The sequence below is a fragment of the Camellia sinensis genome, chromosome 11, assembly GCF_055761805.1.
Source record: "Camellia sinensis isolate YWXY chromosome 11, ASM5576180v1, whole genome shotgun sequence".
In the NCBI taxonomy this organism is placed as follows: domain Eukaryota; kingdom Viridiplantae; phylum Streptophyta; class Magnoliopsida; order Ericales; family Theaceae; genus Camellia; species Camellia sinensis.
In genome coordinates, this window is record NC_138971.1 from 117,582,294 (window position 1) to 117,608,391 (window position 26,098).

At 40.6% G+C, this 26,098-nt stretch overlaps 1 protein-coding gene across 1 annotated transcript in view; it reads left to right on the forward strand.

The window, feature by feature from the left end:
* Positions 1 to 705: 705 nt before the first annotated feature.
* Positions 706 to 26,098, forward strand: part of LOC145802575 (uncharacterized) — a 31,131-nt gene continuing 5,738 nt past the window's right edge. Inside the window, exon 1 of the mRNA XM_082895311.1 lies at positions 706 to 1,228. Within this exon, the coding sequence (XP_082751437.1) occupies positions 706 to 1,228 (523 nt within the window). The remainder of the gene's footprint in view (positions 1,229 to 26,098) is intronic.

Here is a 26,098-nt window from a genome sequence, read left to right on the forward strand (position 1 = left end):
CCAGTACAAGCAGAACTAGCAGAGCTTCTTGCCAACGTTATCTTGGATGAGCTCACTGCAAAGGGCTTCATCGAGCCTATCTACAAAAATTGTGGATTCATTATGGATAGCTACAGGATGCCCCCTGCCATTCGTTGTGTTTTAACCACTGAACCAAAATTGGATCAGTTTGGTGATTTTCTGTATCGAGGCCTCACCTTTCGGAATAGCAGCATCATCAACGTTGATGTGGCTATTATTGATGGAAGACATGAAATTATTTTCAAAAGGGACACCGATTTGAAAGTTGTTTACTTGGGAAGGTGGCAGAATTCGGTCACGCATCACATTGAAGTCTCAGACATCAAAATTCTCAATTTTCTCAAGAATACGAAACAATTGAGGTTTCTTAGCCTTCAAGGAATTTCTTTGATTACAGAGCTTCCTCAGTACATTTCACAACTAACTGATCTTAAAATTCTAGATCTCAAAGCGTGTCACAACCTTGAGGTGGTTCCAGATCGGATTGGCTTGCTTGAAAATTTGACACACTTGGATATATCTGAGTGTTACCTTTTAGATCACATGCCCAAAGGGCTTGGTGCATTATCTAATCTCCAAGTCCTTAAGGGATTTATTATTTGAGATTTCAAGGACAAAAAGTCATGTACTGTCAATAATTTGACAAAATTGTCAAAGCTACGAAAATTGAGCATATCCATAAGTATGAAAGAATTTCCAACAGATCTGCAGCTTCATCATTTAAAATTGCTACAGAAGTTGAAAATATCTTGGTCAGGATGCATTTTACGAGGTAAAACTGATGATTCACCTAAGCAAGCACAACTATTTTACAAGCAAACAACGCTGACAAGATCATTCATTGAGCAGCGTGATCCAAAACTTCCTCTCTTATTGAAACTTCCTTCATCGTTGCAAAAACTAGAGCTTGAGGGTTTTCCTGAGATAGATACACCCAGTTGGTTGTGGTCTGAAAATTTAAAGAACTTGAAGAAACTTTACATTAGAGGAGGACTATTGTGTAATTTGGACAAAATAAGAGCTACCACAGTTGAAATGTTACAATTGAAGTACTTGAGTAACTTAGAGATGCCTCGGAAAGACATTATGATGTTATTTCCCAATTTGATTTACTTGGAGAAAGTAGAATGCCCCGGCCTCAATTCGTTCCCGTGTGATCAGAATGGTGTTTGGATGAGGAAAGACAATGGCATCGTTGAGAAATGTGGTGAAAGAAGCTGTAGACACCCCATTTTGACCGGCCCTAAGACTTGGGCGCTTTCTTTTGATTACTCAATGATGAAAACAGGAATATGCTATATCACAAAATTCTCAGTAAAAAGATGGAATATAAACTTTAATCCTAGTCTTACACCTGTTTTTGCCAAATTATTTTAGACTCCTTCTCCATTTTCATTCCCTTTATTATGTATTATATATATATATATATATTATGTTATATTATTATATAATATTTTATTAAATTTATTCAGTACCCTGGTTTCACCCACGCACCATACTTTTGTATATATATATAATATTATATTATATAAGGGTATTATTCCTCCTTTGAAAAAAAAAATTCACTACACTCCCATCGTGCGTCTTTTTGTTTTCTGTGCCTTTAGACCCGCTTTGGTCAAATTATGTTGCATATTTGGCCTACTAAAATATATTTTATTAGTCCATGTATTTTAATTTTACGTATTTGTGTGTTTTTATATATTTTTCTGGGTATTTGTACATGTATTTATGCTAATAATCTCTTTTATATATTATTATATTATAAAGTGCATAGTAATTTTACTGTGCATCTTTTGAAAACAACTCCTACCACCGTTTCTTCTTTTGTCCTTTTCTTACAATTATTTTCTATAAAAGGGGGAAGATCAGAGAAGGAATGGAGGGATTTTGGCAAGGGAGAGATGAGAAGAGTCAAAAAAAATTGGGAGAGAGAATAAAAAAAAGGGAATTGGTGCGAGGGAATTTTGAGAGAAAAAGAATCAGAAAGAAAGGAACCGTTAAAGTTGTAATTCCAAATTTTGACTGAGAATTGAGAACACATTCCACAGACTTGAGGGTAATCAAAAGAAAGTTTGTGAATCAGAAAATTCATCATGTCCCTGAAAGGTGAGTTTTCGCAAACTTTCATTTAATTTCAAAATGTGATATAATTTGTTTAAGTACTTTATTTATTGTTTTTCATAATTTTTTTTGTCGCTTTAAATGGTCGGTTGAACCACCTAATTTTACTACTTTATCTGCTGTAATTTACGGTTGTATATAAACTGTTGTAATTTACATAAAATGTTGTAGTTTACTATTTATAAATTGTTGTAATTTTATCGCTTTAAATGGTCGGTTGAACCACCTAATTTTATTACTTTATCTGCTGTAATTTACGGTTGTATATAAACTGTTGTAATTTACATAAAATGTTGTAGTTTGCTATTTATAAATTGTTGTAATTTTATCACTTTAAATGGTTGGTCGAACCACCTAATTTGTTAAAAGATGTGACCCCGCCAAATGAATAGTGATCGGTGGTGAATAGTAACCTCCGGCGGTAAATAGTAACTTCCGGTGGTGAATAGTAACTCCGACGATGAATAGTAGCCCCATCGATGAATAGTACCTCCGGCGATGAATAGTAACAGCGGATGAAAAAATGCCCGGTAAGATGAATAACGATCAAGAAAGGTGAATAGTAATTGTCATGATGAATAGTAACTTCCGGCAATGAATAGTACCTCGGGATGAATAGTGCTCCCGCAAAAAATAAGTTTCCCCAAACAGAACAGAGCAGTCTTCCTACGTCAAGCAAAACATTTTCCGGCGCACATGAAGTTTCTTTATTTTATTTTATTTTATTTTATTTTATTTTGAGAGTTTGTGAGGTTTTTATTTTGTTGTAATATTCCTTTCTCTCTCTCTTATCTGGTTTGTAATAATTTATTCAGAGCGTTGTAATAATTCCCCGCCCCGCTTCTTTCTATCCCATTCTTTTACTTGCTTTCTTTATTTGTACATAAACATCATATTTATTTTTCATCATAGTTATGTTTTGCATCCATGTTTCATGCATCTTGATTCGGCTAAGTTTGCATTTGTGGATTTAATCAATTCCTATGTGATTATGTGCGCTACCTCATGTTCTTGAGATGATTCACATATCATATTTTAGAAGTCGAATCTTTAGTTGCATCTCATGAGTGAATTGCATTAGGATTTTGTATATAAGATCATGCATGTTTTACTAACTTTGTTTTGTAGCTTGTTCGTGGGTCGTCAAACATGTAAGTTTTTATGCTTTAGCATCCCGTTTGTGTATGCTTTTCTTACTATGTTTAAGCATTCTACCATGTGGCTATTTGCTTATGTGATATAATTGTATGAATGCCAGTGGATGGAGGTTGTGTCGCTTAATTTGGAATGATGTTGATTTTCATGTTTGTAAACTCAATTTATTTGGGTTATACATTTTCAAAACTCTTTCAAAACTACATGAAATCAAGTTTGTAACGCCCTCAAAATAATAACAATAAACCCATCAGATAAGACATGCATTTACATATAAACTAACCACATTCTTTCATTCATTAGAGTTCCATTACTTAAGTATTACATGTTAACCTCATAACAAAATGCCCTACGGGCTTACAGCTTTCCAAGTTAACACTTGGTTACAACAAAGAGTTCTAACTCGTTTACACATTAAGCCCTTGGCTTGAAATTACATGTAATACATCAAAAGTAAAACGACAAAACTATGCCCGCCACTAGCCTCCCAGCTATGTCCTTGGAGGTGGCATGCTTCCTGTACCTGAAAATGATATTCCCATATAGGGTGAGCCACAGCCCAGTAGAAATACACTAAACCAACCATGAACAATGACTAAAACATTAGCAATTGATAGTTGGTCAACACTGATTCAATCACATAAATTACATATTTATGTCAACGACTTACAAGTCCCAATTACTTTTCATTTTCCCTTTTTCAACAGATAAGCATGCTAGCTCTATCATCATTTCCACAGATATGTATAAAAACTATATCTCACATTCAGATAAGCATAAAAGCTATATCCACATTCTCAACAGATATGTATATCAACAATATCCACAGATAAGCATACAAGCTGTATCCACACTCTACAACAGATATGTATATCAACAATATCCACAGATAAGCATACAAGCTGTATCCACACTCTACAACAGATATGTATATCAACAATATCCACAGATAAGCATACAAGCTGTATCCACACTTCACTTCACAAAGATAAGCATATGAGCTCTATCTTCACTTCTCTAGACAAGCATATGAGCTCTGTCTACGGAGTACATCCCCTATCTCCTCCAAATACCTATCCGGTTTAGAGGTCCATCCCCTATCTTCCCCTAAACCGCGGAGTACATCCCCTATCTCCTCCTCTACACATAATGTATATAAACACATTGGTTCTATATACAATCACACAATACAAACAATTAATGTATTCTAGCAACTGTCAAGTTCCATAACACATTCCATTGATTAGTTTCAGTTTGCCTAATCAACATACATTGTCTACAACAATCACGACTATCCTCCACCGATAGCCCCAAGCAGTTATTTCTAAAACAGAAAATAAATGCGCAAATGGATATTCAATCAACATTTCATTTCCTCATTTCTCACCAATTAATTATCCCAATTAATTAAACAATGTAATTAGGCCATTTTCCATAATTACCATTTCAACCCTTAGGTCCCATTTTCTTCAATGATTCAGCAATCATTCCATTTTTTTCATGCTAAACATGCATCTAGGTTTATTATAAATAAAACCCCAACTTTTGTATAATTGCACAAAAGCCCCAAACTTTCACAAATTACCAAACCAAGCCCAACATCTCAAAATACCAAAATTTAAAGACAAAACCCATAGAGAGGAGTAGGTTATCCCTACCTCGAAGTTTTAGCCCAAAAGGAGATGAAGACTCCAAGATCAACTTGCTCCAAATCCAAACTTTTTCAGATTAAAATGAAGCCCTCGACGATCAACAACCTTTTTGTAAAGGCCAAAGGTGAGTAAATCACTCCTACTAGATCAAAACCTAGAGAGAAGGTAGAGTCTAGAGTGAGAGGCTCAACAATGGTGATTTTGGAAAAGTAAGAGAGAGAAGAGAAAGTGAAAAAGTGATTTGGAAAGTCACAATTTCGGGACTTTAACCCAGGTCTCCGCTCGAGCGTAAAACACCCCGCTCGAGCGGCCACTCACAGACTTACGCTCGAGCGGCCAACCTCCCGCTCGAGCGCAGAATGCACTCGCCCAGCACTTTTGCAGAACCAGGCCTCCGCTCGAGCTCCCAACCCTACGCTCGAGCTCACAACACTGCACAACAAGATACTGGATGGATGTAATCTACGCTCGAGCGCCAACACCTCCGCTCGAGCGTACAGGCCAAAAATCTGGGCAACTAGTTTTGGTTTCTAAACTCAACCAACCTGTAACAAACCCGCTCAACACATCCCATAACTCAAAATACAAAGTAAAGAGGATGCAAACTAGGAAATAAACAACTACCAACATCCACGGACACATGTCCGGATCACTGTACAACAAGGGTAAACCCGGGATCGCTATAACCTCCCCCCCTTAAAGAATTTCGCCCCCGAAATTAAGCACAAGTTTTCAAAACAAGTTTTCCTTCATTTTAGACAATGTTACAATTTAACATTCAACAATTCGACCCATTACCGGTCATCCCATCCCTTAAACAAGAGACATATCACAATATGTAAACAACATATGTACTTTCAACATGCATCAACATTATGCACCATCCTTCCAATTCCAACAATATATTCAACAGATATAATGTTACATTCAACTTCCATATGAGGCAAGTTCCAAAACATACTTTCAATAAACCAAACATTTTCAATGTTTCACAACTTAAGACATATATAAAAGCTCTTAAGTTCAACAAAACGTAAAATTTAAATACAAGATCACACATCAACAAACAAGTCCGGATATTTCTCACGGACTTCCAACTCACGTTCCCAAGTGGCTTCCTCCATTCCGTGATGTTTCCACAAGACTTTCACCAAAGGAATGGTCTTGCCACGCAGGACCTGATCCCGCCTATCCAAGACCCGAACCGGTCTCTCCTCATACGAGGCATCCTCATCTACCTCTAAATCAGTCCAATCCAACACATGTGATGGATCTGGCTCATACTTCCGAAGCATACTCACATGAAACACGTCATGCACTCCGGACAACTGCGGTGGTAAGGCTAATCGATAAGCAACCTCACCAATCCTCTCAAGGATCTCAAAAGGACCAATAAACCGAGGGGATAACTTCCCACTCTTCCCAAACCTCATCAGGCCTCGTCTAGGTGATATCTTCAGAAAGACATGATCACCTACCTCAAACGCCAAAGGCCTCCTCCTACGGTCAGCATAAGATTTCTGCCGACTCTGGGCTGTAACAAGCCTCCTGCGGATAAGCTCAACTTTCTCCGTCGTCTCCCTAACCAACTCCGGACCCAACAAAGGTGCATCACCCACTTCGGCCCAACAAACTGGAGACCTACACGGTCGGCCATACAAGGCCTCAAACGGTGCCATACCGATGCTAGACTGAAAACTGTTGTTGTAGGCAAACTCTACCAATGGCAAGTGCCTCTCCCACGTCCCACTAAAGTCCAGGACACAACCCCGAAGCATATCCTCGAGGATCTGAATAGTACGCTCGGACTGCCCGTCAGTCTGAGGATGATAAGCCATACTAAAGGTCAACTTAGTGCCCAAGGCACTCTGCAAACTCTGCCACAACCTAGCAGTAAAACGAGGATCTCTATCTGAGACGATCGTCACTGGGATCCCGTGCAATCGCACTACGTCCCGAATATACAAATCGGCAAGATGATCCACCGAATCTCTCACGCGCATAGGAATGAAGTGCGCCGACTTAGTCAACCGGTCTACAACCACCCAAATAGCATCACTACCCCGCTGAGTCCTCGGAAGACCCACAACGAAGTCCATAGTGACATGCTCCCACTTCCACTCGGCAATAGGCAAGGGTTGCAACAAACCCGCTGGCCTCTGATGCTCGGCCTTCACTTGCTGGCAAGTAAGGCACTTCGATACGAAAACAGCCACATCTCTCTTCATACCCCGCCACCAAAACTGGCGACCCAAATCCCGATACATCTTAGTACCTCCCGGATGCACCGCAAGGCGCGAATGGTGAAACTCTCGGAGTACTTCCTCACGGCAAGCCTCCGGTACAAACAAACGGTCTCGGTATCTCACACTCAGGTCGGGATACACCGTCAAACCCTTCTCAACTTTCCCACTGGGGATCTTCTCTCGGAGGGATTCTACCTCAAGGTCACCTCTCTGTGCCTCTAACACTCTAGTCACAAGTGTAGGTTGCGCAACAACGGAAAACAAGGCCGCAGCCTCAACAGATTCGCCCAATAGCAAACCAAACTCGCCAAGTGCTCCCAACATCTCCCATTCCCGGATGGCTATACAAGCAACATCACTAATGGTCTTCCTACTAAGGGCATCGGCCACAACATTGGCCTTTCCCGGATGATAATGTAACTCAAAATCATAATCCTCGATGAACTCCATCCATCTCCTCTGCCTCAGATTCAAGTCTCTCTGTGTAAACAGATACTTCAAACTCTTATGATCCGAGAATATCTCGAACCTCTCACCATAAAGGTAGTGCCTCCAGATTTTCAAGGCAAAGATCACAGCTGCTAATTCTAGGTCGTGTGTGGGGTAATTCTTCTCGTGTATTTTCAACTGACGTGAGCCATAAGCTACCACTTTCCCCTCTTGCATCAACACACAACCCAAACCCTCTCGTGAGGCATCACAATAAACCGCATAACCCAACCCTCTCTCCGGAATAATCAACACCGGAGCGGTAGTCAATCTAACTTTCAACTCTTGGAACGACTTTTCACAAGTCTCACTCCACACAAACTTGACTCCCTTCCGAGTCAGTCTAGTCAACGGTGACGCTAACCTGGAGAAATCTTTCACAAACCGACGGTAATACCCAGCTAATCCCAGAAAACTGCGGATCTCAAACACACTCTTAGGCTGTGCCCAATCTTGCACTGCCTCAACCTTGGATGTATCAACAGACACCCCTTTTCCGGATACCACGTGGCCTAAGAATTTGACTTTCCCCAGCCAGAACTCACACTTCCCAAACTTGGCATACAGCCTATGGGCTCTAAGTAACTCAAGCACCACTCTCAAGTGTGCCTCGTGCTCCTCCTCAGAAGACGAATAGATAAGGATGTCGTCCACGAAGACGACCACAAATCGGTCTAAGAACTCCCGGAAAATCCGGTTCATCAAGTCCATAAAGACTGCCGGTGCATTGGTAAGCCCGAATGGCATCACCAGAAACTCGTAATGGCCATACCGCGTACGGAATGCCGTCTTAGGAATATCTTCCTCCCTGACCCTCAACTGATGGTAACCCGATCTCAAGTCTATCTTAGAGAAACAACGGGAACCCTTCAACTGGTCAAACAAATCATCTATACGGGGCATAGGATACTTATTCTTAACCGTAGCCCGATTCAACTTCCGGTAGTCAATACACAATCTCAAGGCGCCATCTTTCTTTTTAACAAAGAGGGCCGGCGCTCCCCACGGTGAAACACTAGGGCGAACAAAACCCTTATCTAGCAATTCCTGGAGCTGAACTTTCAACTCAACCAACTCTGCTTGTGACACCCCTGTTCCGTAGTATGTTAATTGGTCCTTAACATGATGTGATTATGTATTTTGATATGATTTTGTGTCCCACTATGTGAAAATATGTGGTTTGAAATTTTATCTGTTCATCGTAGGAATATCTGTTTGAGTAGTCTGTTTTGGAAATTTAATTAAGGGCCTTATCGGCCACGGAACCCGAAATTGACTACGCCATTGTGGTTGGCATAATTTTTAGGGCCTACGGTGAAATTTAATTGAAATTTGATTCTGGCCAATTTAAACTGATTAAATTGATAAATTAAGTACCCCATTATTTTATATTAAAATATTTGTTAGTGGGGCTTGTTTTATATTTGCATTGCACTCCCCTTTAGCTCTCTTAAAACTCAAAATCTGAGTTAGACAATTGAGAGTGAGAGAGAGGCCGGCCATGGAGAGAAAAAGGGAGAGATTTGTGTAATTTGGGCTCAAGACTTGGGAATTTGAAGATCTAGCTCAAGATTTGGCTAGGGCTTGAGTGTTGAAGCTCTTAGGTAAGTGATTTCATGAACTCTTACTTGTAATTTGTAAGTTCAAGGGTTGTTTGTGATCAAGAACATGTAATGAGTTGATTTTTTTGTTGAGATTGAAGTCTTAGAACTCATGCATGTAAGAAATTACTTTGAATTTGCATGTTTGAGCTTGAGACACATGATTCATGTGGAGTTTTGGGTAAAGATCATATTGTAGTCACCATTTGTACCATCTAAGTTGAGAATGATGAGCATCTCCCACATGCATGTACAAATCATGGGAGTATAAGTCTTGAATGTTGAATTTGAGCATGTTGATGATGGGTTTGAGACAATTTGGGACATGCATGTAGATAATTCATGTAATTGAGCTTCCTAATGATGTAATCTGCATTAGTAGCATGTTAGCATGTGTAAATGTGTAATTTGAACCATTGCATGCAAGAAATGTAGATGGAAAACTGATTTGGAGCTCAAGAACACGATCTGGGAAACCCAGATTTTTGAGGTCCGCTCGAGCGGGGTAATGGCCGCTCGAGCGGGAAAATCGTGCTCCCAGCATTTTTGCAGAGTTGGATGCCCGCTCGAGCGGGACATTTCACGCTCGAGCGTGGATTTTTGTAGACGGACCTTCAGCTCGAGCGCATCTTTTGTGCAACCAGTACCTTGCGGGCCTTAAGGGTCCGCTCGAGCGGAGAATCTTACGCTCGAGCGGGGACCCTGTTTCCTGGAATTTTGTTCATGCATTCTGTGATTCGTTTTCCGTTCTCCTTCACTTGTAAGCACTCTTAGGCATGTGTTAAGCATTGTAAATGAATTAATGAGATAAGAACAAAGCCTAAAGAGGAATATGTGAATTAAAGAACGGATTGAACTGTTAGTGACCCTTTTGTATTCATGAAATGTGTAGGGTCAAGCTCCAGGGCGCATCCACAAGCCGATCACTGTGAGTAATATCAATATTTGAAAACTTGTCAATGTCCAATTGCTATTCCCCTATAAATATTATGAGTTGTTAATTGGGATTGTGGACAAAAGTTTGACATGAACGAATGGGCCAAAGGCCGTTTGACATGAATGAATGGGCCAAAGGCCGTTTGACATGAACGAATGGGCCAAAGGCCGTTTGACATGAATGAATGGGCCAAAGGCCGTTTGACATGAATGAATGGGCCAAAGGCCGTTTGACATGAACGAATGGGCCAAAGGCCGTTTGACGTGAATGAATGGGCCAAAGGCCGTTTGACATGAACGAATGGGCCAAAGGCCGTTTGACATGAATGAATGGGCCAAAGGCCGTTTGACATGAATGAATGGGCCAAAGGCCGTTTGACATGAATGAATGGGCCGAAGGCCGTTTTGCCATGAATGGAAACCCGGATGGGCCAAAGGCCAGAATGTTTGGAACTACAGTTACTTGACTTGCATTTCGTATAGTTATATATATTTTGCTGTTAAACAGAAGTAAGAATTGGGCCCAAGGCCGTTTGGAGCGTGTTGATCTACATATTGTTATGTAACTGTTATATTTGATATTATTCACTGGGCTATCGCTCACGCTCACTCATGTATTTGTAGGTGAGCCAAGGGAAGTCCAAACCCAGCCCCAGTGAAGTCTGCTAGGAACAACAGGAGTTTTGGGAGAGTCAGCCTTGTGCCTCGCGCATGAGACCATCCTTGCCCTTTTACTATGTACCTATGTTTTGTCTTGTTGGCAAGGACCCAGTGCATGTCTGTACATAGTCTGCTATAGGTTGACTCGTTTTGGACGATCCTGTCTGTAATGAATTTTGTGAAGCTGTACTTTTGATGTGAGTTATTAACGTACCTGAGTATGGTTTGTTTGATGTGCATATAAGCACGGCTCTATGGACAAAGTTTTTAATTTTGCTTCCGTTTGGCCCCCATTAACTCTGTTAAAATACGTTTAGAACAGTTTGAGGCCGTAGGTAATCTCATGATTACTGGCCGGTTACGTCCTTAACCCACGGGGGCGGGTTCGGGTCGTGACACTGCTGGAGCAAAACGGTAAGGTGCCATAGAAATCGGCGCCGTACCAGGCACTAAATCAATAGAGAACTCTATCTCTCGGTGAGGTGGCAAACTAACAAGATCTTCGGGAAAGACATCCGAATACTCACAAACCACCCTCGATAATACATGCTGGGTCTCACCACGCTCACCACTCTCAAAGCTAGCAAGTAGACTACTAAGCTCACTTCGCCCTCGCGAATCATACCCTGGTGGCAAAACACTACCAACCCGGTCTCCCAAGAAATGGAACCACTCCCCGCTCAAGGTACATAACGTGACCCTCTGGCGGTAGCAATCAATAACAGCCCGGTATGACGATAACCAGTCCATACCCAAAATAACATCAAAACCTTTCATGGGCATGACAACAAACGGAAAAGGAAGCCTATAATCGGCGACCTCTATATCACATCCTCTAACACCCTGTTTTAGGATCAACTCACCACCCAAAGGCGATACCACACAAATAGGAGATGCTAACTGTGCTAACTCCAATTCCAAAACAGATGCAAATGCAGCAGATACAAAAGAATGAGATGCACCCGTGTCTATCAACACACTAGCAACTGAGTTGCAAAACAGAAAAGTACCTCTCACTACTGATGGAGCCGGTACTAAATCCTGCGCGGTAACAGCATACACGCGCCCCATAGGCCCCTGGTCTACCTGCTCACCTCTCGGAGCAAAAGACTGCTGCACAGACTGGGATGACGAAGCTCCCGGATTGGCCCTCGAGGCCTGCACAGACTGAGCTGGCTGGAAACCCTGCGTCTGCCAAGAACCAGACGCTCCCGAAGTGGCACTCAACTGTGGGCAAAACCTCTTCATGTGCCCAGATTGTCCACACTGATAACAAGTCAAGAGCTGCCCCCTGCCCAAACTCTGACTCTGCGGTCTAGCTGAAGAAGAAGCAGCTTTCTGACCCCCACCCTTCTGCGGGCAAACTGAAACCTTGTGACCCATCTGGCCACACTTGTAACAAGTGAATTCCCCCTGACTGCCTCTCCCCGAGCCTACACTCGGCACTGGAAAGGTCGATCTAGAGACTGCACCCTGAGACTGCTGAGGGTTATTACCCTTCTGTCTCCTGCCATCACTCTGACTATCCTGGCTCCTCTTGGAGCCTCTCTGACCCTCATCCTCCTCCTGCATCATAAGCTCCATATGAGCTGCAGCGTCCACTAGGTGTCTATATTCTCGAATATAAGACCCACCAATTCTCAACTTAAGGCCCCGCCTCAACTTCCGCTCAAACTCATAGCAACGGCGTTCCTCAGACGCCACCAGTTCAGGTGCAAACCTAGACAGACTGGTAAAAGTAGCCTCAAACTCGGCCACTGACAAGCCCTGCTGATTAAGCCGGCTAAACTGATCCCTCAGCTTTTCCCTAGCTGCTGCTGATAAAAACCTCTCCTGAAAAGCATTCACAAACGCCTCCCAAGTACCACCAACACGAGCTTTCTCGTACTTCCACCATTGACCCGCATCTCCCTTCAGTTGGAAGGATGCCAAGGTCACTTTCAGTGCTCCGTCCTCGATGCCAAGCATCTCAAACGTCTTCGTTGTCTGTTCGAGCCATTCATCTGCCTTAAGCGGCTCTTTAGGATCCCCGATAAACTCGTCCGGATTACACCGAAAGAACTCCCTCTTCAAGAAGGAAGGCCCTGTCTCAGCTGCCTGATTCCCAGCTCTAAGAATACCTAAAGCTCCTGCTATCTCTCTGGCCAAGGCACCCATAGCCTGCTGACCTACTGGCTCGGCCACATTGGCCTGCCCAACTCCCTCCTGCACTGCCGGGATCTCACCCTGTAACGGTACTTCCTGCCTCGCAGGTCTACCACGCCTAGCACCTCTTCCTCGTCCTGACATCCTAATAAAGGCAACACAGAACGTTATCACATTCATAAATGTGCCGAAACTAAACACTCACGTCCTAATGCATGGACCACTATAATTCACTCCACATAAGCACATAAACACATAAGCACTTACGAATTTCATTTCCGGATAATGATAGTCCCGAGACGTTACTAGAGTTCCGGTTAGAAACAGCGTTGATCAACTGCTTTTCCAACAAGACTCCCAGAAACCCAAGGATCCAATCAATATCCCAGAAATTAAATCCCATACCCACATAGTCACATAAGCATGTTAGCATTTAAGCACATAGCATATGATTCTACATCTAAGTCTCTATCAAGCGAGACAAACCCATTGTGATACTAATCACTTCCCACGTACCCAAAGTATTCGAACCCGGTACGCTTTGATACCAAGTTGTAACGCCCTCAAAATAATAACAATAAACCCATCAGATAAGACATGCATTTACATATAAACTAACCACATTCTTTCATTCATTAGAGTTCCATTACTTAAGTATTACATGTTAACCTCATAACAAAATGCCCTACGGGCTTACAGCTTTCCAAGTTAACACTTGGTTACAACAAAGAGTTCTAACTCTTTTACACATTAAGCCCTTGGCTTGAAATTACATGTAATACATCAAAAGTAAAACGACAAAACTATGCCCGCCACTAGCCTCCCAGCTATGTCCTTGGAGATGGCATGCTTCCTGTACCTGAAAATGATATTCCCATATAGGGTGAGCCACAGCCCAGTAGAAATACACTAAACCAACCATGAACAATGACTAAAACATTAGCAATTGATAGTTGGTCAACACTGATTCAATCACATAAATTACATATTTATGTCAACGACTTACAAGTCCCAATTACTTTTCATTTTCCCTTTTTCAACAGATAAGCATGCTAGCTCTATCATCATTTCCACAGATATGTATAAAAACTATATCTCACATTCAGATAAGCATAAAAGCTATATCCACATTCTCAACAGATATGTATATCAACAATATCCACAGATAAGCATACAAGCTGTATCCACACTCTACAACAGATATGTATATCAACAATATCCACAGATAAGCATACAAGCTGTATCCACACTCTACAACAGATATGTATATCAACAATATCCACAGATAAGCATACAAGTTGTATCCACACTTCACTTCACAAAGATAAGCATATGAGCTCTATCTTCACTTCTCTAGACAAGCATATGAGCTCTGTCTACGGAGTACATCCCCTATCTCCTCCAAATACCTATCCGGTTTAGAGGTCCATCCCCTATCTTCCCCTAAACCGCGGAGTACATCCCCTATCTCCTCCTCTACACATAACGTATATAAACACATTGGTTCTATATACAATCACACAATACAAACAATTAATGTATTCTAGCAACTGTCAAGTTCCATAACACATTCCATTGATTAGTTTCAGTTTGCCTAATCAACATACATTGTCTACAACAATCACGACTATCCTCCACCGATAGCCCCAAGCAGTTATTTCTAAAACAGAAAATAAATGCGCAAATGGATATTCAATCAACATTTCATTTCCTCATTTCTCACCAATTAATTATCCCAATTAATTAAACAATGTAATTAGGCCATTTTCCATAATTACCATTTCAACCCTTAGGTCCCATTTTCTTCAATGATTCAGCAATCATTCCATTTTTTTCATGCTAAACATGCATCTAGGTTTATTATAAATAAAACCCCAACTTTTGTATAATTGCACAAAAGCCCCAAACTTTCACAAATTACCAAACCAAGCCCAACATCTCAAAATACCAAAATTTAAAGACAAAACCCATAGAGAGGAGTAGGTTATCCCTACCTCGAAGTTTTAGCCCAAAAGGAGATGAAGACTCCAAGATCAACTTGCTCCAAATCCAAACTTTTTCAGATTAAAATGAAGCCCTCGACGATCAACAACCTTTTTGTAAAGGCCAAAGGTGAGTAAATCACTCCTACTAGATCAAAACCTAGAGAGAAGGTAGAGTCTAGAGTGAGAGGCTCAACAATGGTGATTTTGGAAAAGTAAGAGAGAGAAGAGAAAGTGAAAAAGTGATTTGGAAAGTCACAACTTCGGGACTTTAACCCAGGTCTCCGCTCGAGCGTAAAACACCCCGCTCGAGCGGCCACTCACAGACTTACGCTCGAGCGGCCAACCTCCCGCTCGAGCGCAGAATGCACTCGCCCAGCACTTTTGCAGAACCAGGCCTCCGCTCGAGCTCCCAACCCTACGCTCGAGCTCACAACACTGCACAACAAGATACTGGATGGATGTAATCTACGCTCAAGCGCCAACACCTCCGCTCGAGCGTACAGGCCAAAAATCTGGGCAACTAGTTTTGGTTTCTAAACTCAACCAACCTGTAACAAACCCGCTCAACACATCCCATAACTCAAAATACAAAGTAAAGAGGATGCAAACAAGGAAATAAACAACTACCAACATCCACGGACACATGTCCGGATCACTGTACAACAAGGGTAAACCCGGGATCGCTATAAAGTTGTTCCAAAATGGGTGACATAGTCTATACTTGTATGCTTCACATAGTAAATTTTAGGATTTATTAACTAATCAGAACATGAACATATAAATAAAATAAAATTCATATCGTGGTTAGTAAAGGCCGATCTTTGATCGGGTGGGCGGGGGTGCTCATTATTGACCTTCCCCTCTCATACCTAAGGTTCCGAGCCAAGCATCCTTGGTTACGACGAACAGTGGCCTTGGCACCGAGTCATGGGTTTCCTAATTTCCCAAAATATTAGGTGGCGACTCTGAGATCTGATGACGCAGTCCATTTTTGACAAAATTGCAATAAAAATGGATTTTCAATAAAAGTTGCCAAATCTGGACTCTCATCCACATTTCACATTGCACTCGTGAGAATAGATCAAAGGGATCTTGGGGGTCCGAACTGTTTAACGCGCGCGGGTACCCCCCGGGCATGTTACAGTTTCTGGCGACTCTGCTGGGGATTTTATGAAACCTTGACTCGAACTCCATGATATGACCTTTATTTTCAATTATATGTTCATTGCATTGCATTCATTGGTGCACTTCAGTCCTTGTGTTGCCCAGATACTGGTGGGAGCACAGGTAAGCTTTTTGTGACACTCCACCTATTTTTACGATACTTTAGAGGTCTTGTGTTGTAACCTTTTGAGATTTGTCAAAAGGGTAGCTTTGCTATGTAGCCCTGCTATCTAGCTTTGCTATCTAAGGTTCTCAGACTCCGAAGAGAGGCTATTTGACTCTTCTGATTTCCTGGGATCTTTATTGGTTATGACCCAAAGGACTCTTTGGTAACGTCACCTTGGCTTCAACCCATAAAGTAGAGCCAACCTTGTACATATAGTGAGCTATAGTACCTTTCAAATTAGGACAGAATGCTTTCCCATTTCTAGGATGTATGATACCACTTGTGTGAATAGTGAAACCCTAGATCATTCCAAGCTAGGACAGGATAACCCTACCCTCTTTAGGGGTGTTTGTTCTCTTTCCTGCTTTATGTGTAATGTATTGGATCTATACAGGGGTTCTCAAATTCGAATTAGTGGCTCAGGCTGTTCAGTTTAGCACCATTACTTCAAAAACAAAAAAATAACAAAAACATAAAATCAAAAAAAAAAAAATTTGTTAAAAAAAATGCCGATATCCCACAAAGTCGACCATCTCTGTGCTTGGGGAGTGACCACCTGTTGATTGCATGAGCTTTATTTTGAATGTTGTGGCTGGCCCACACTTTGACTAGCAAAATTGAGAATGGTTTTATTCTGAGTTCTGAATTGAGTATTGAGTGTAAGTTTGACTCCACCAAGTTTGTAGAGTTAGAGTCAGGCTCGAGTCAGCCTAATGAGTCAGAGTCTGTTGATTTCGATAGTGCTAACCTAGACATTTCTGTCCTGTCTAGGTTCTCTTTGTCATTTTCTTTTGAGTATGTTGTCAAAAGTCTGTTGCCATTGCTGAGTCATAGTCTCTTTTTAATAAACAGAAAAACAAAAAAACAAAATGCCATAGAGTCTGCCTACTTCTCTGTGCCTTAATTCATTGCATTGACCAAAGTTTTTTAAAACTTTTTCCAAAACTCTGATGAAAACAAAGAGGAAGAATTTCCTCGGGATTTGCAAATTTTGATCAACTAAGAAGAAGAGAGGTGTGCTAAGCCTTTGATGAATAAAATCATTTTTGTTAATGTGGGTACTGAGAATGATCCTAGCTTGGTCCAAATTGGGTCTGTCTTATCTTCGTAAGAGTACGGGTGATTAGTCACTTTGTTAAAAGATTTCAAAAACCATTTTTGTGTGGTCCTACAAAGACATGCCTGGAATTGATTATACAGCATAGGATCCCTCTTGACTCCAGGTCCGACCTCCTTAGCTCCTTAACTTTCAAACCTTAATTCGAAGTATTCAATGATCATTCAAAGTGTAAGGCTTGCGTAGCCGAATTGGAAATATCCCTTGAATTAGAGGCCATGATGTGATTCAAATGGAGGCAGCCCTTCAACTAGGGGCAAGAAGGTCGAATGTGATTCAGATTTGAAACAACCCTTGAACTAGGGGCAAAAGTATGAGGCTTGCATAGCTGAAATGGAGGTAGCCCTTGAACTAGGGGCAATAAGGTACCACCCTTGAGAGGCTCGCTGGGCCGAAAACCCGAAAGGGCGACCTAGGCAAAAGTTAGAGCACAAAAAAAAAATAAATAAATAAAAAAAGAAGGAAAAATAAAAAGAAAAATGAAAAGCTCGCAAGGTTGAAAACCCGAAAGGGCGGCTTTAGCAAAAGTTAGAGCGTAAAATGAGAGTGTCAATACCCGAGTGAACCTTAGCCAAAACTATGTAGGGCCTGTGATTCAGATTGGAAACAGCCCTTGAACCAGGGGCAAGAAGGTCGGATGTGATTTAAGATTTGAAGCAGTCCTTGAACTAGGGACAAAAGGTTGGATGTGATCAAAGAGTTAAAACTGAATCGTTTCCCAATGAAGATCACCCATAAAGGCAAAACCCAGAATTTGAGAGAATGAATTTTATTGTTGAAGGACAGTCGAGTTCCTATCCATTACACTAGGGGCAAATTCAGACCCAATTAGCCTAGTCCCTACATCATCATATCTACTGGTCAAGTGTAGCAGTCATTGGCCTAGAGATTTCACACCCAATCAACATGGACAAGCTAAAATAAAAGTACCATCCTTGAGAGGCTCGTTGGGTTGAAAACCTGGAAGGACGACCCAGGCAAAATTTAGAGCAGAAAAAAAAATCAAAAAAAAACAAAAATAATGAAAAACAAAAAAAAGAAATGAACAAAATGAAAAAAAATAGAAAAATGAAAAGCTCGCAAGGTCGAAAACCCGAAAGGGCGGCTTTGGCAAAAGTTAGAGCACAAAAGGAGAGTGTCAATACCCGAGTGACCCTTAGCCGGAACTACGATGGCCTGATTCCTATCTTGAGGATACGTAGGTAGCTTCATCTTGAAGTTCGGCCCTAATAATTTTTCAACTCATTCATCTCGTCCATGTTTGCTTGGTGTGTCTTTAGTCGACTTGGTTGTCCTATCCGTGTTTGATTGGTGTATCTTCGTTCTGCTCAGTTCAATTGGTTTGATTTAACTTGGTTCAGTTCGGTTCGATTCGATTTGGCGGTTCGGTTCGGTCTGGTCCAGTTTTGCTCGACTTCATTCGGTTCGGATTGGCTTGGTTCAGATATCACCTTTGATTATCTGGTTTGGGACTATGCACCCCAATGGTTGATTCCATGTTAGTTGAGTAGTGGCCATTTGCAAAAATAGGTTTTGATTAATTTGAATGAATCTGACTAATTTTTCTCAAAAATTGTTCCATTTTTTTGCAAAACTTAGACCATTCTTTGGATTTGAAAAGGGAAAATTTACAGTGCTCACAGTTTAGCTTACATGATTTTAAACAGAAAATGGAATAAGTATGCTAATCTAACTGTCATGTTGATCAAAACATTTTTATGAAAAATAAATAAATAAATAAAAATTTCAAGGAAATGAATTAGGGACATAGTCGAGTTAGAGATTCTGTCTTCTCCACCACTCGAGTCAACTCGTCGGTGTATATGAGTGTGTATTCATACCAGTCAAGGAATTCATACCAGTCAGTGTATATAAGTGTGTATTCATACCAGTTAGTGTATTCATACCAATCAGGGTATTCATACCAGTCAGTATATATAAGTGTGTTCCTTTCATACCAGTCAGTATATTTATACCAGTCGGTGTATTCATACCAGTCAGTGTATATAAGTGTGTTCCTTTCATACCAGTCAGTTTATTTATACCAGTCGGTGTATTCATACCAGTCAGTGTATATAAGTGTGTTCCTTTCATACCAGTCAGTTTATTTATACCAGTCGGTGTATTCATACCAGTCAGTGTATATAAGTGTGTTTGGATTTTTTTTGCTTCGTTTTTCTTTCATTAAGTCATTCTTTGATTCAGGTCAGTATAGAATCAATGTTCAATTCAGAGTTCAAAATTCAATCACTCTCAAATTCAATCAAACAAAAATGTTTTCAAGTTCAAAGTGATATGCCAGTTACGCCATCGATGTGCAAAAATTAAACTGATTTTATTGCAGTCAGGGGAGGACATCCCCGATCACAGAGACACAAAACAAAACAAAACAAAAAACAAAAACAAAAACAAAACACAAAAACAAAAAAAAAAAAAAACAAAAAAAAGAAAAAGAAAAGAGAGAGTAGCATTTTCTCAGTTTTCCGGCAGTAACCCGGCGGCGAAGATTGCAACCGGCGTCATTTGCACACAACTTTGTTGCCTGACTTTACCGTCAGCTGCCTCGCTTCATCTTTACTCCTTCGAAGCTTTTGAAGACTTTGCCTCAGCCTTGGCAGAGTTTCCAAAGGAGATTATTCCCCGCCGACCATCAAATTGGTTGTGCGAAGAAACTCCGAATCGAGTCACGGAGGTCGTCAGTCGTTTCAATTCTTTGTTCTGCTTTTTCAGCACACCAATTTCTACCCGAGCGTCTTTGTACATACGTTGGAGGAGAGAGAGTTGTGCATTTAACTTATGTACCTCACACATCCTGTTCTGCAGTCGACGGGACAAGTTGGAGACCACTGTCACAGTCTCCACACATGACCTCAGCGTATACGAGTTTGCTTCGATGTCAGACTGTGCCGCCATGATTTGTTCAACTGATATCGCTGGAAAGTTGAAAACAGGGGAAGGAGGAGGAGCCCGTGGTTGAGGTTCAGGGGAGTCAGAATTGGTCATCTCTATCGTGGACTCGTTCAGGTCTGGAAAAAGAGTGAGAGAACCATGTGAAGAGGCCATGACAGAGGAGAGTAATGCAAAAGAAAGAGGTTGCAGAGTGGTGGCAGAGAAAGTTTGCAGGCTTTGGCTCTGCTTCTCTCTCGCAGGCCTCAACTTAAGAAGAGAGCGAAGGAGAAGACAAAGAGGGAAGAAGGCTGAGATGATCATTGACAATCGGGGCACGATTGGATAGCCTGTCAGTCAGGCGCCGCGATTGTTGAAATCGTGTGCCAGACACAACGCTCGAAGAAGATGACGGAAGAGAGAGTGAGACAAAAACAGAGAGAGAGGCGGGAGAATTGTATATTTATACATATATGTATATATATTGTGTATCTATGTACTATATATATTTGTTTGAACGTTTTGGTCACAAGAGTGGCTTAGGTTTAGTGGTCTAATTCGATGTTTGAAGGATGGAAGGCTGAGCCCGAGGTCAGGGGTTCGAATCCCATAACAAATGTTTCTTTTGTTTTCTTTTGGTTATATATATATATATCTATATATTTGTTTGCATATTTTGTCACAAGAGTGGTTTGGTTCAGTGGTTCGGTTCAGTGGTTGAGGACTAGGAAACTAAGCTTAAGATCAGAGGGTCGAACCCCCGTATCCATGCATTTTGTGTTTATCCTTTCTTTTTGTGTGTTTTGCGTACGCACGCTGTCATATACCGTATATATCTATGTATATATCCGTATGTCTTTGTATATGTCTGTACATATCTGTATATGTATATATGTATACCGTATGTACATATCTGTGTGTATTTTTTGTCTGTATATGAATATATGTATACCGTATATGCATGTCTGTGTATATTGTCGTATTTGTATGTACTTTGTCTATACATGGTATATGTATATGGAATTTGGTTCGAACATACAATTCCTTCATTCTGTGCATCTATCGCACAATAATCTCACTTCATGCACCTACCACATAAACGCATCAGATTCAATTGCCTTGTCTTGGGCATCGCACTGTCTTGTGCATCATCAAATTCAATCACCCTATCTTGAGCATCGCACTGTCTTGTACAAATTCAATTTAATTGCGCTATCTTGCGCATCGCACCATCTTGTGCACTCCCTAGGTCTAGGAGACCTTAAATCCTCTGAAGGTGCAATTCCTTTGGTGTTTGTCGTGCCCGAACGACTTCAGATGGTCTGGTATAGCCGTCTGCCTGTGATTGCAATGAGTTCCTAGGAGACCAACTGCGATGTTGGAAACTAGAGTTCGAATGGCAATGCCTAGAACGCAAAAGGTTTAGAATTTCCGAGACTAAAGTCTGGTTTAAATACCCAGGGGTGTATCCTCGGCTTGAAATCTGTATGGCAGCCCCATAGGTTGAGGTAGCATGTATGCGCCTCAATTCTGGATACTGAACCAACCTAGTCTGTCACCCCGTTGGAGAATAGGGAAAGTTGTGAATATGATCAGGAAGAAAAGCAGCATCGGTGGCTTCTACATGTAGAGGTTACCCCTTGTCATTCTACCATACCTTCTTCCACTTGCGTGAGACCCGTTTGGATTTCGAATCCACCTTTACTCCTTTCACGTGAAACGTGTTAGGATGTGACGTTTTACTTGGTTAAAACCTTCCCTCTCTCCGTATAAAATACGTTGAGATACGCCTGTTGGTTACACCATTGTCATTTTCTCTGGTTAAAACCTTCCCTCTCTCCGTATAAAATACGTTGAGATACGCCTGTTGGTTACACCATTATCGTTTTCTCTGGTTAAAACCTTCCCTCTCTCCGTATAAAATATGTTGAGATACGCCTGTTGGTTACACCATTGTCATTTTCTCTGGTTAAAACCTTCCCTCTCTCCGTATAAAATACGTTGAGATACGCCTGTTGGTTACACCATTGTCATTCTCATTGGTTAAAACCTTCCCTCTCTTCGTATAAAATACGTTGAGATACGCCTGTTGGTTACACCATTGTCATTTTCTCTGGTTAAAACCTTCCCTCTCTCCGTATAAAATACGTTGAGATACGCCTGTTGGTTACACCATTATCGTTTTCTCTGGTTAAAACCTTCCCTCTCTCCGTATAAAATACGTTGAGATACGCCTGTTGGTTACACCACTGTCATTTTCTACTTGGTCAAAACCTTCCCTCTCTCCGTATAAAATACGTTGAGATACGCCTGTTGGTTACACCATTGTCATTTTCTACTTGGTTAAAACCTTCCCCCTCTCCATATAAAATACGGTTAGGTACGCCTGTTGGTTACACCATTGTCATTTTCTCTGGTTAAAACCTTCCCTCTCTCCGTATAAAATACGTTGAGATACGCCTGTTGGTTACACCATTGCCATTTTCTCTGGTTAAAACCTTCCCCCTCTCCGTATAAAATACGTTGAGATACGCCTGTTGGTTACACCATTGTCATTTTCTCTGGTTAAAACCTTCCCTCTCTCCGTATAAAATACGTTGAGATACGCCTGTTGGTTACACCATTATCGTTTTCTCTGGTTAAAACCTTCCCTCTCTCCGTATAAAATATGTTGAGATACGCCTGTTGGTTACACCATTGTCATTTTCTCTGGTTAAAACCTTCCCTCTCTCCGTATAAAATACGTTGAGATACGCCTGTTGGTTACACCATTGTCATTCTCATTGGTTAAAACCTTCCCTCTCTTCGTATAAAATACGTTGAGATACGCCTGTTGGTTACACCATTGTCATTTTCTCTGGTTAAAACCTTCCCTCTCTCCGTATAAAATACGTTGAGATACGCCTGTTGGTTACACCATTATCGTTTTCTCTGGTTAAAACCTTCCCTCTCTCCGTATAAAATACGTTGAGATACGCCTGTTGGTTACACCACTGTCATTTTCTACTTGGTCAAAACCTTCCCTCTCTCCGTATAAAATACGTTGAGATACGCCTGTTGGTTACACCATTGTCATTTTCTACTTGGTTAAAACCTTCCCCCTCTCCATATAAAATACGGTTAGGTACGCCTGTTGGTTACACCATTGTCATTTTCTCTGGTTAAAACCTTCCCTCTCTCCGTATAAAATACGTTGAGATACGCCTGTTGGTTACACCATTGCCATTTTCTCTGGTTAAAACCTTCCCTCTCTCCGTATAAAATACGTTGAGATACGCCTGTTGGTTACACCATTGTCATTTTCTCTGGTTAAAACCTTCCCTCTCTCCGTATAAAATACGTTGAGATACGCCTGTTGGTTACACCATTGTCATTCTCATTGGTTAAAACATTCCCTCTCTTCGTATAAAATACGTTGAGATACGCCTGTTGGTTACACCATTGTCATTTTCTCTGGTTAAAACCTTCCCTCTCTCCGTATAAAATACGTTGAGATACGCCTGTTGGTTACACCATTGTCATTTTCTCATTGGTTAAAACCTTCCCTCTCTCCGTATAAAATACGTTGAGATACGCCTGTTGGTTACACCATTGTCATTTTCTACTTGGTTAAAACCTTCTTCCTCTCCGTATGAGATTGTTGGTTATACCGCCATTCCTCCTATCGCGTGAAACGCGTTGGGATTGCAAGTTTACTTGGTTAAAAACATCAAGTGCGTCTGGTGTTTACATCATCTTTCCTCCTTTCGCGTGAGACGCGTTAGGCTGTTGTTTCACTCTGTTAAAATTATGTTCTGACACATTTGTATGTGATCTTGTGGCACATTTAATGCAATGCACCCCCTGTTATGTTTCATATCATTTGCACGAAGCTTGCCTTTTCATTGTTGTCATCTTCATATCTTTATCATCACTCCATGGCATTGTATTGCATTGCATAATCATGAATTTTCAAACAACTGGCTTCGCGAAGCGTGTAAGTCCAACCTTCAAACTGCATTTTGAGCATGTCACTTCCATTCTGCCCCTGAACTACGTTGGTTTGATTCCTTGCAAAAGGATACGTAGGCAACCTTCGGGTTCAACCACTTGCATTGCATCTTGTTTGCTTGCCCAAGTCTTACGGCCTTGTCAAAAGGGTCGTCTTTGGGCTTTGACATTCACTCACGTCATGAAATGACTTTGAGCTCTGTCAAAGAGGGGCAACTGTAGACACCCCATTTTGACCGGCCCTAAGACTTGGGCGCTTTCTTTTGATTACTCAATGATGAAAACAGGAATATGCTATATCACAAAATTCTCAGTAAAAAGATGGAATATAAACTTTAATCCTAGTCTTACACCTGTTTTTGCCAAATTATTTTAGACTCCTTCTCCATTTTCTTTCCCTTTATTATGTATTATATATATATATATATATATATTATGTTATATTATTATATAATATTTTATTAAATTTATTCAGTACCCTGGTTTCACCCACGCACCATACTTTTGTATATATATATAATATTATATTATATAAGGGTATTATTCCTCCTTTGAAAAAAAAAATTCACTACACTCCCATCGTGCATCTTTTTGTTTTCTGTGCCTTTAGACCCGCTTTGGTCAAATTATGTTGCATATTTGGCCTACTAAAATATATTTTATTAGTCCATGTATTTTAATTTTACGTATTTGTGTGTTTTTATATATTTTTCTGGGTATTTGTACATGTATTTATGCTAATAATCTCTTTTATATATTATTATATTATAAAGTGCATAGTAATTTTACTGTGCATCTTTTGAAAACAACTCCTACCACCGTTTCTTCTTTTGTCCTTTTCTTACAATTATTTTCTATAAAAGGGGGAAGATCAGAGAAGGAATGGAGGGATTTTGGCAAGGGAGAGATGAGAAGAGTCAAAAAAAATTGGGAGAGAGAATAAAAAAAAAAGGGAATTGGTACGAGGGAATTTTGAGAGAAAAAGAATCAGAAAGAAAGGAACCGTTAAAGTTGTAATTCCAAATTTTGACTGAGAATTGAGAACACATTCCACAGACTTGAGGGTAATCAAAAGAAAGTTTGTGAATCAGAAAATTCATCATGTCCCTGAAAGGTGAGTTTTCGCAAACTTTCATTTAATTTCAAAATGTGATATAATTTGTTTAAGTACTTTATTTATTGTTTTTCATAATTTTTTTTGTCGCTTTAAATGGTCGGTTGAACCACCTAATTTTACTACTTTATCTGCTGTAATTTACGGTTGTATATAAACTGTTGTAATTTACATAAAATGTTGTAGTTTACTATTTATAAATTGTTGTAATTTTATCGCTTTAAATGGTCGGTTGAACCACCTAATTTTATTACTTTATCTGCTGTAATTTACGGTTGTATATAAACTGTTGTAATTTATATAAAATGTTGTAGTTTGCTATTTATAAATTGTTGTAATTTTATCACTTTAAATGGTTGGTCGAACCACCTAATTTGTTAAAAGATGTGACCCCGCCAAATGAATAGTGATCGGTGGTGAATAGTAACCTCCGGTGGTAAATAGTAACTTCCGGCGGTGAATAGTAACTCCGACGATGAATAGTAGCCCCATCGATGAATAGTACCTCCGACGATGAATAGTAACAGCGGATGAAAAAATGCCCGGTAAGATGAATAACGATCAAGAAAGGTGAATAGTAATTGTCATGATGAATAGTAACTTCCGGCAATGAATAGTACCTCGGGATGAATAGTGCTCCCGCAAAA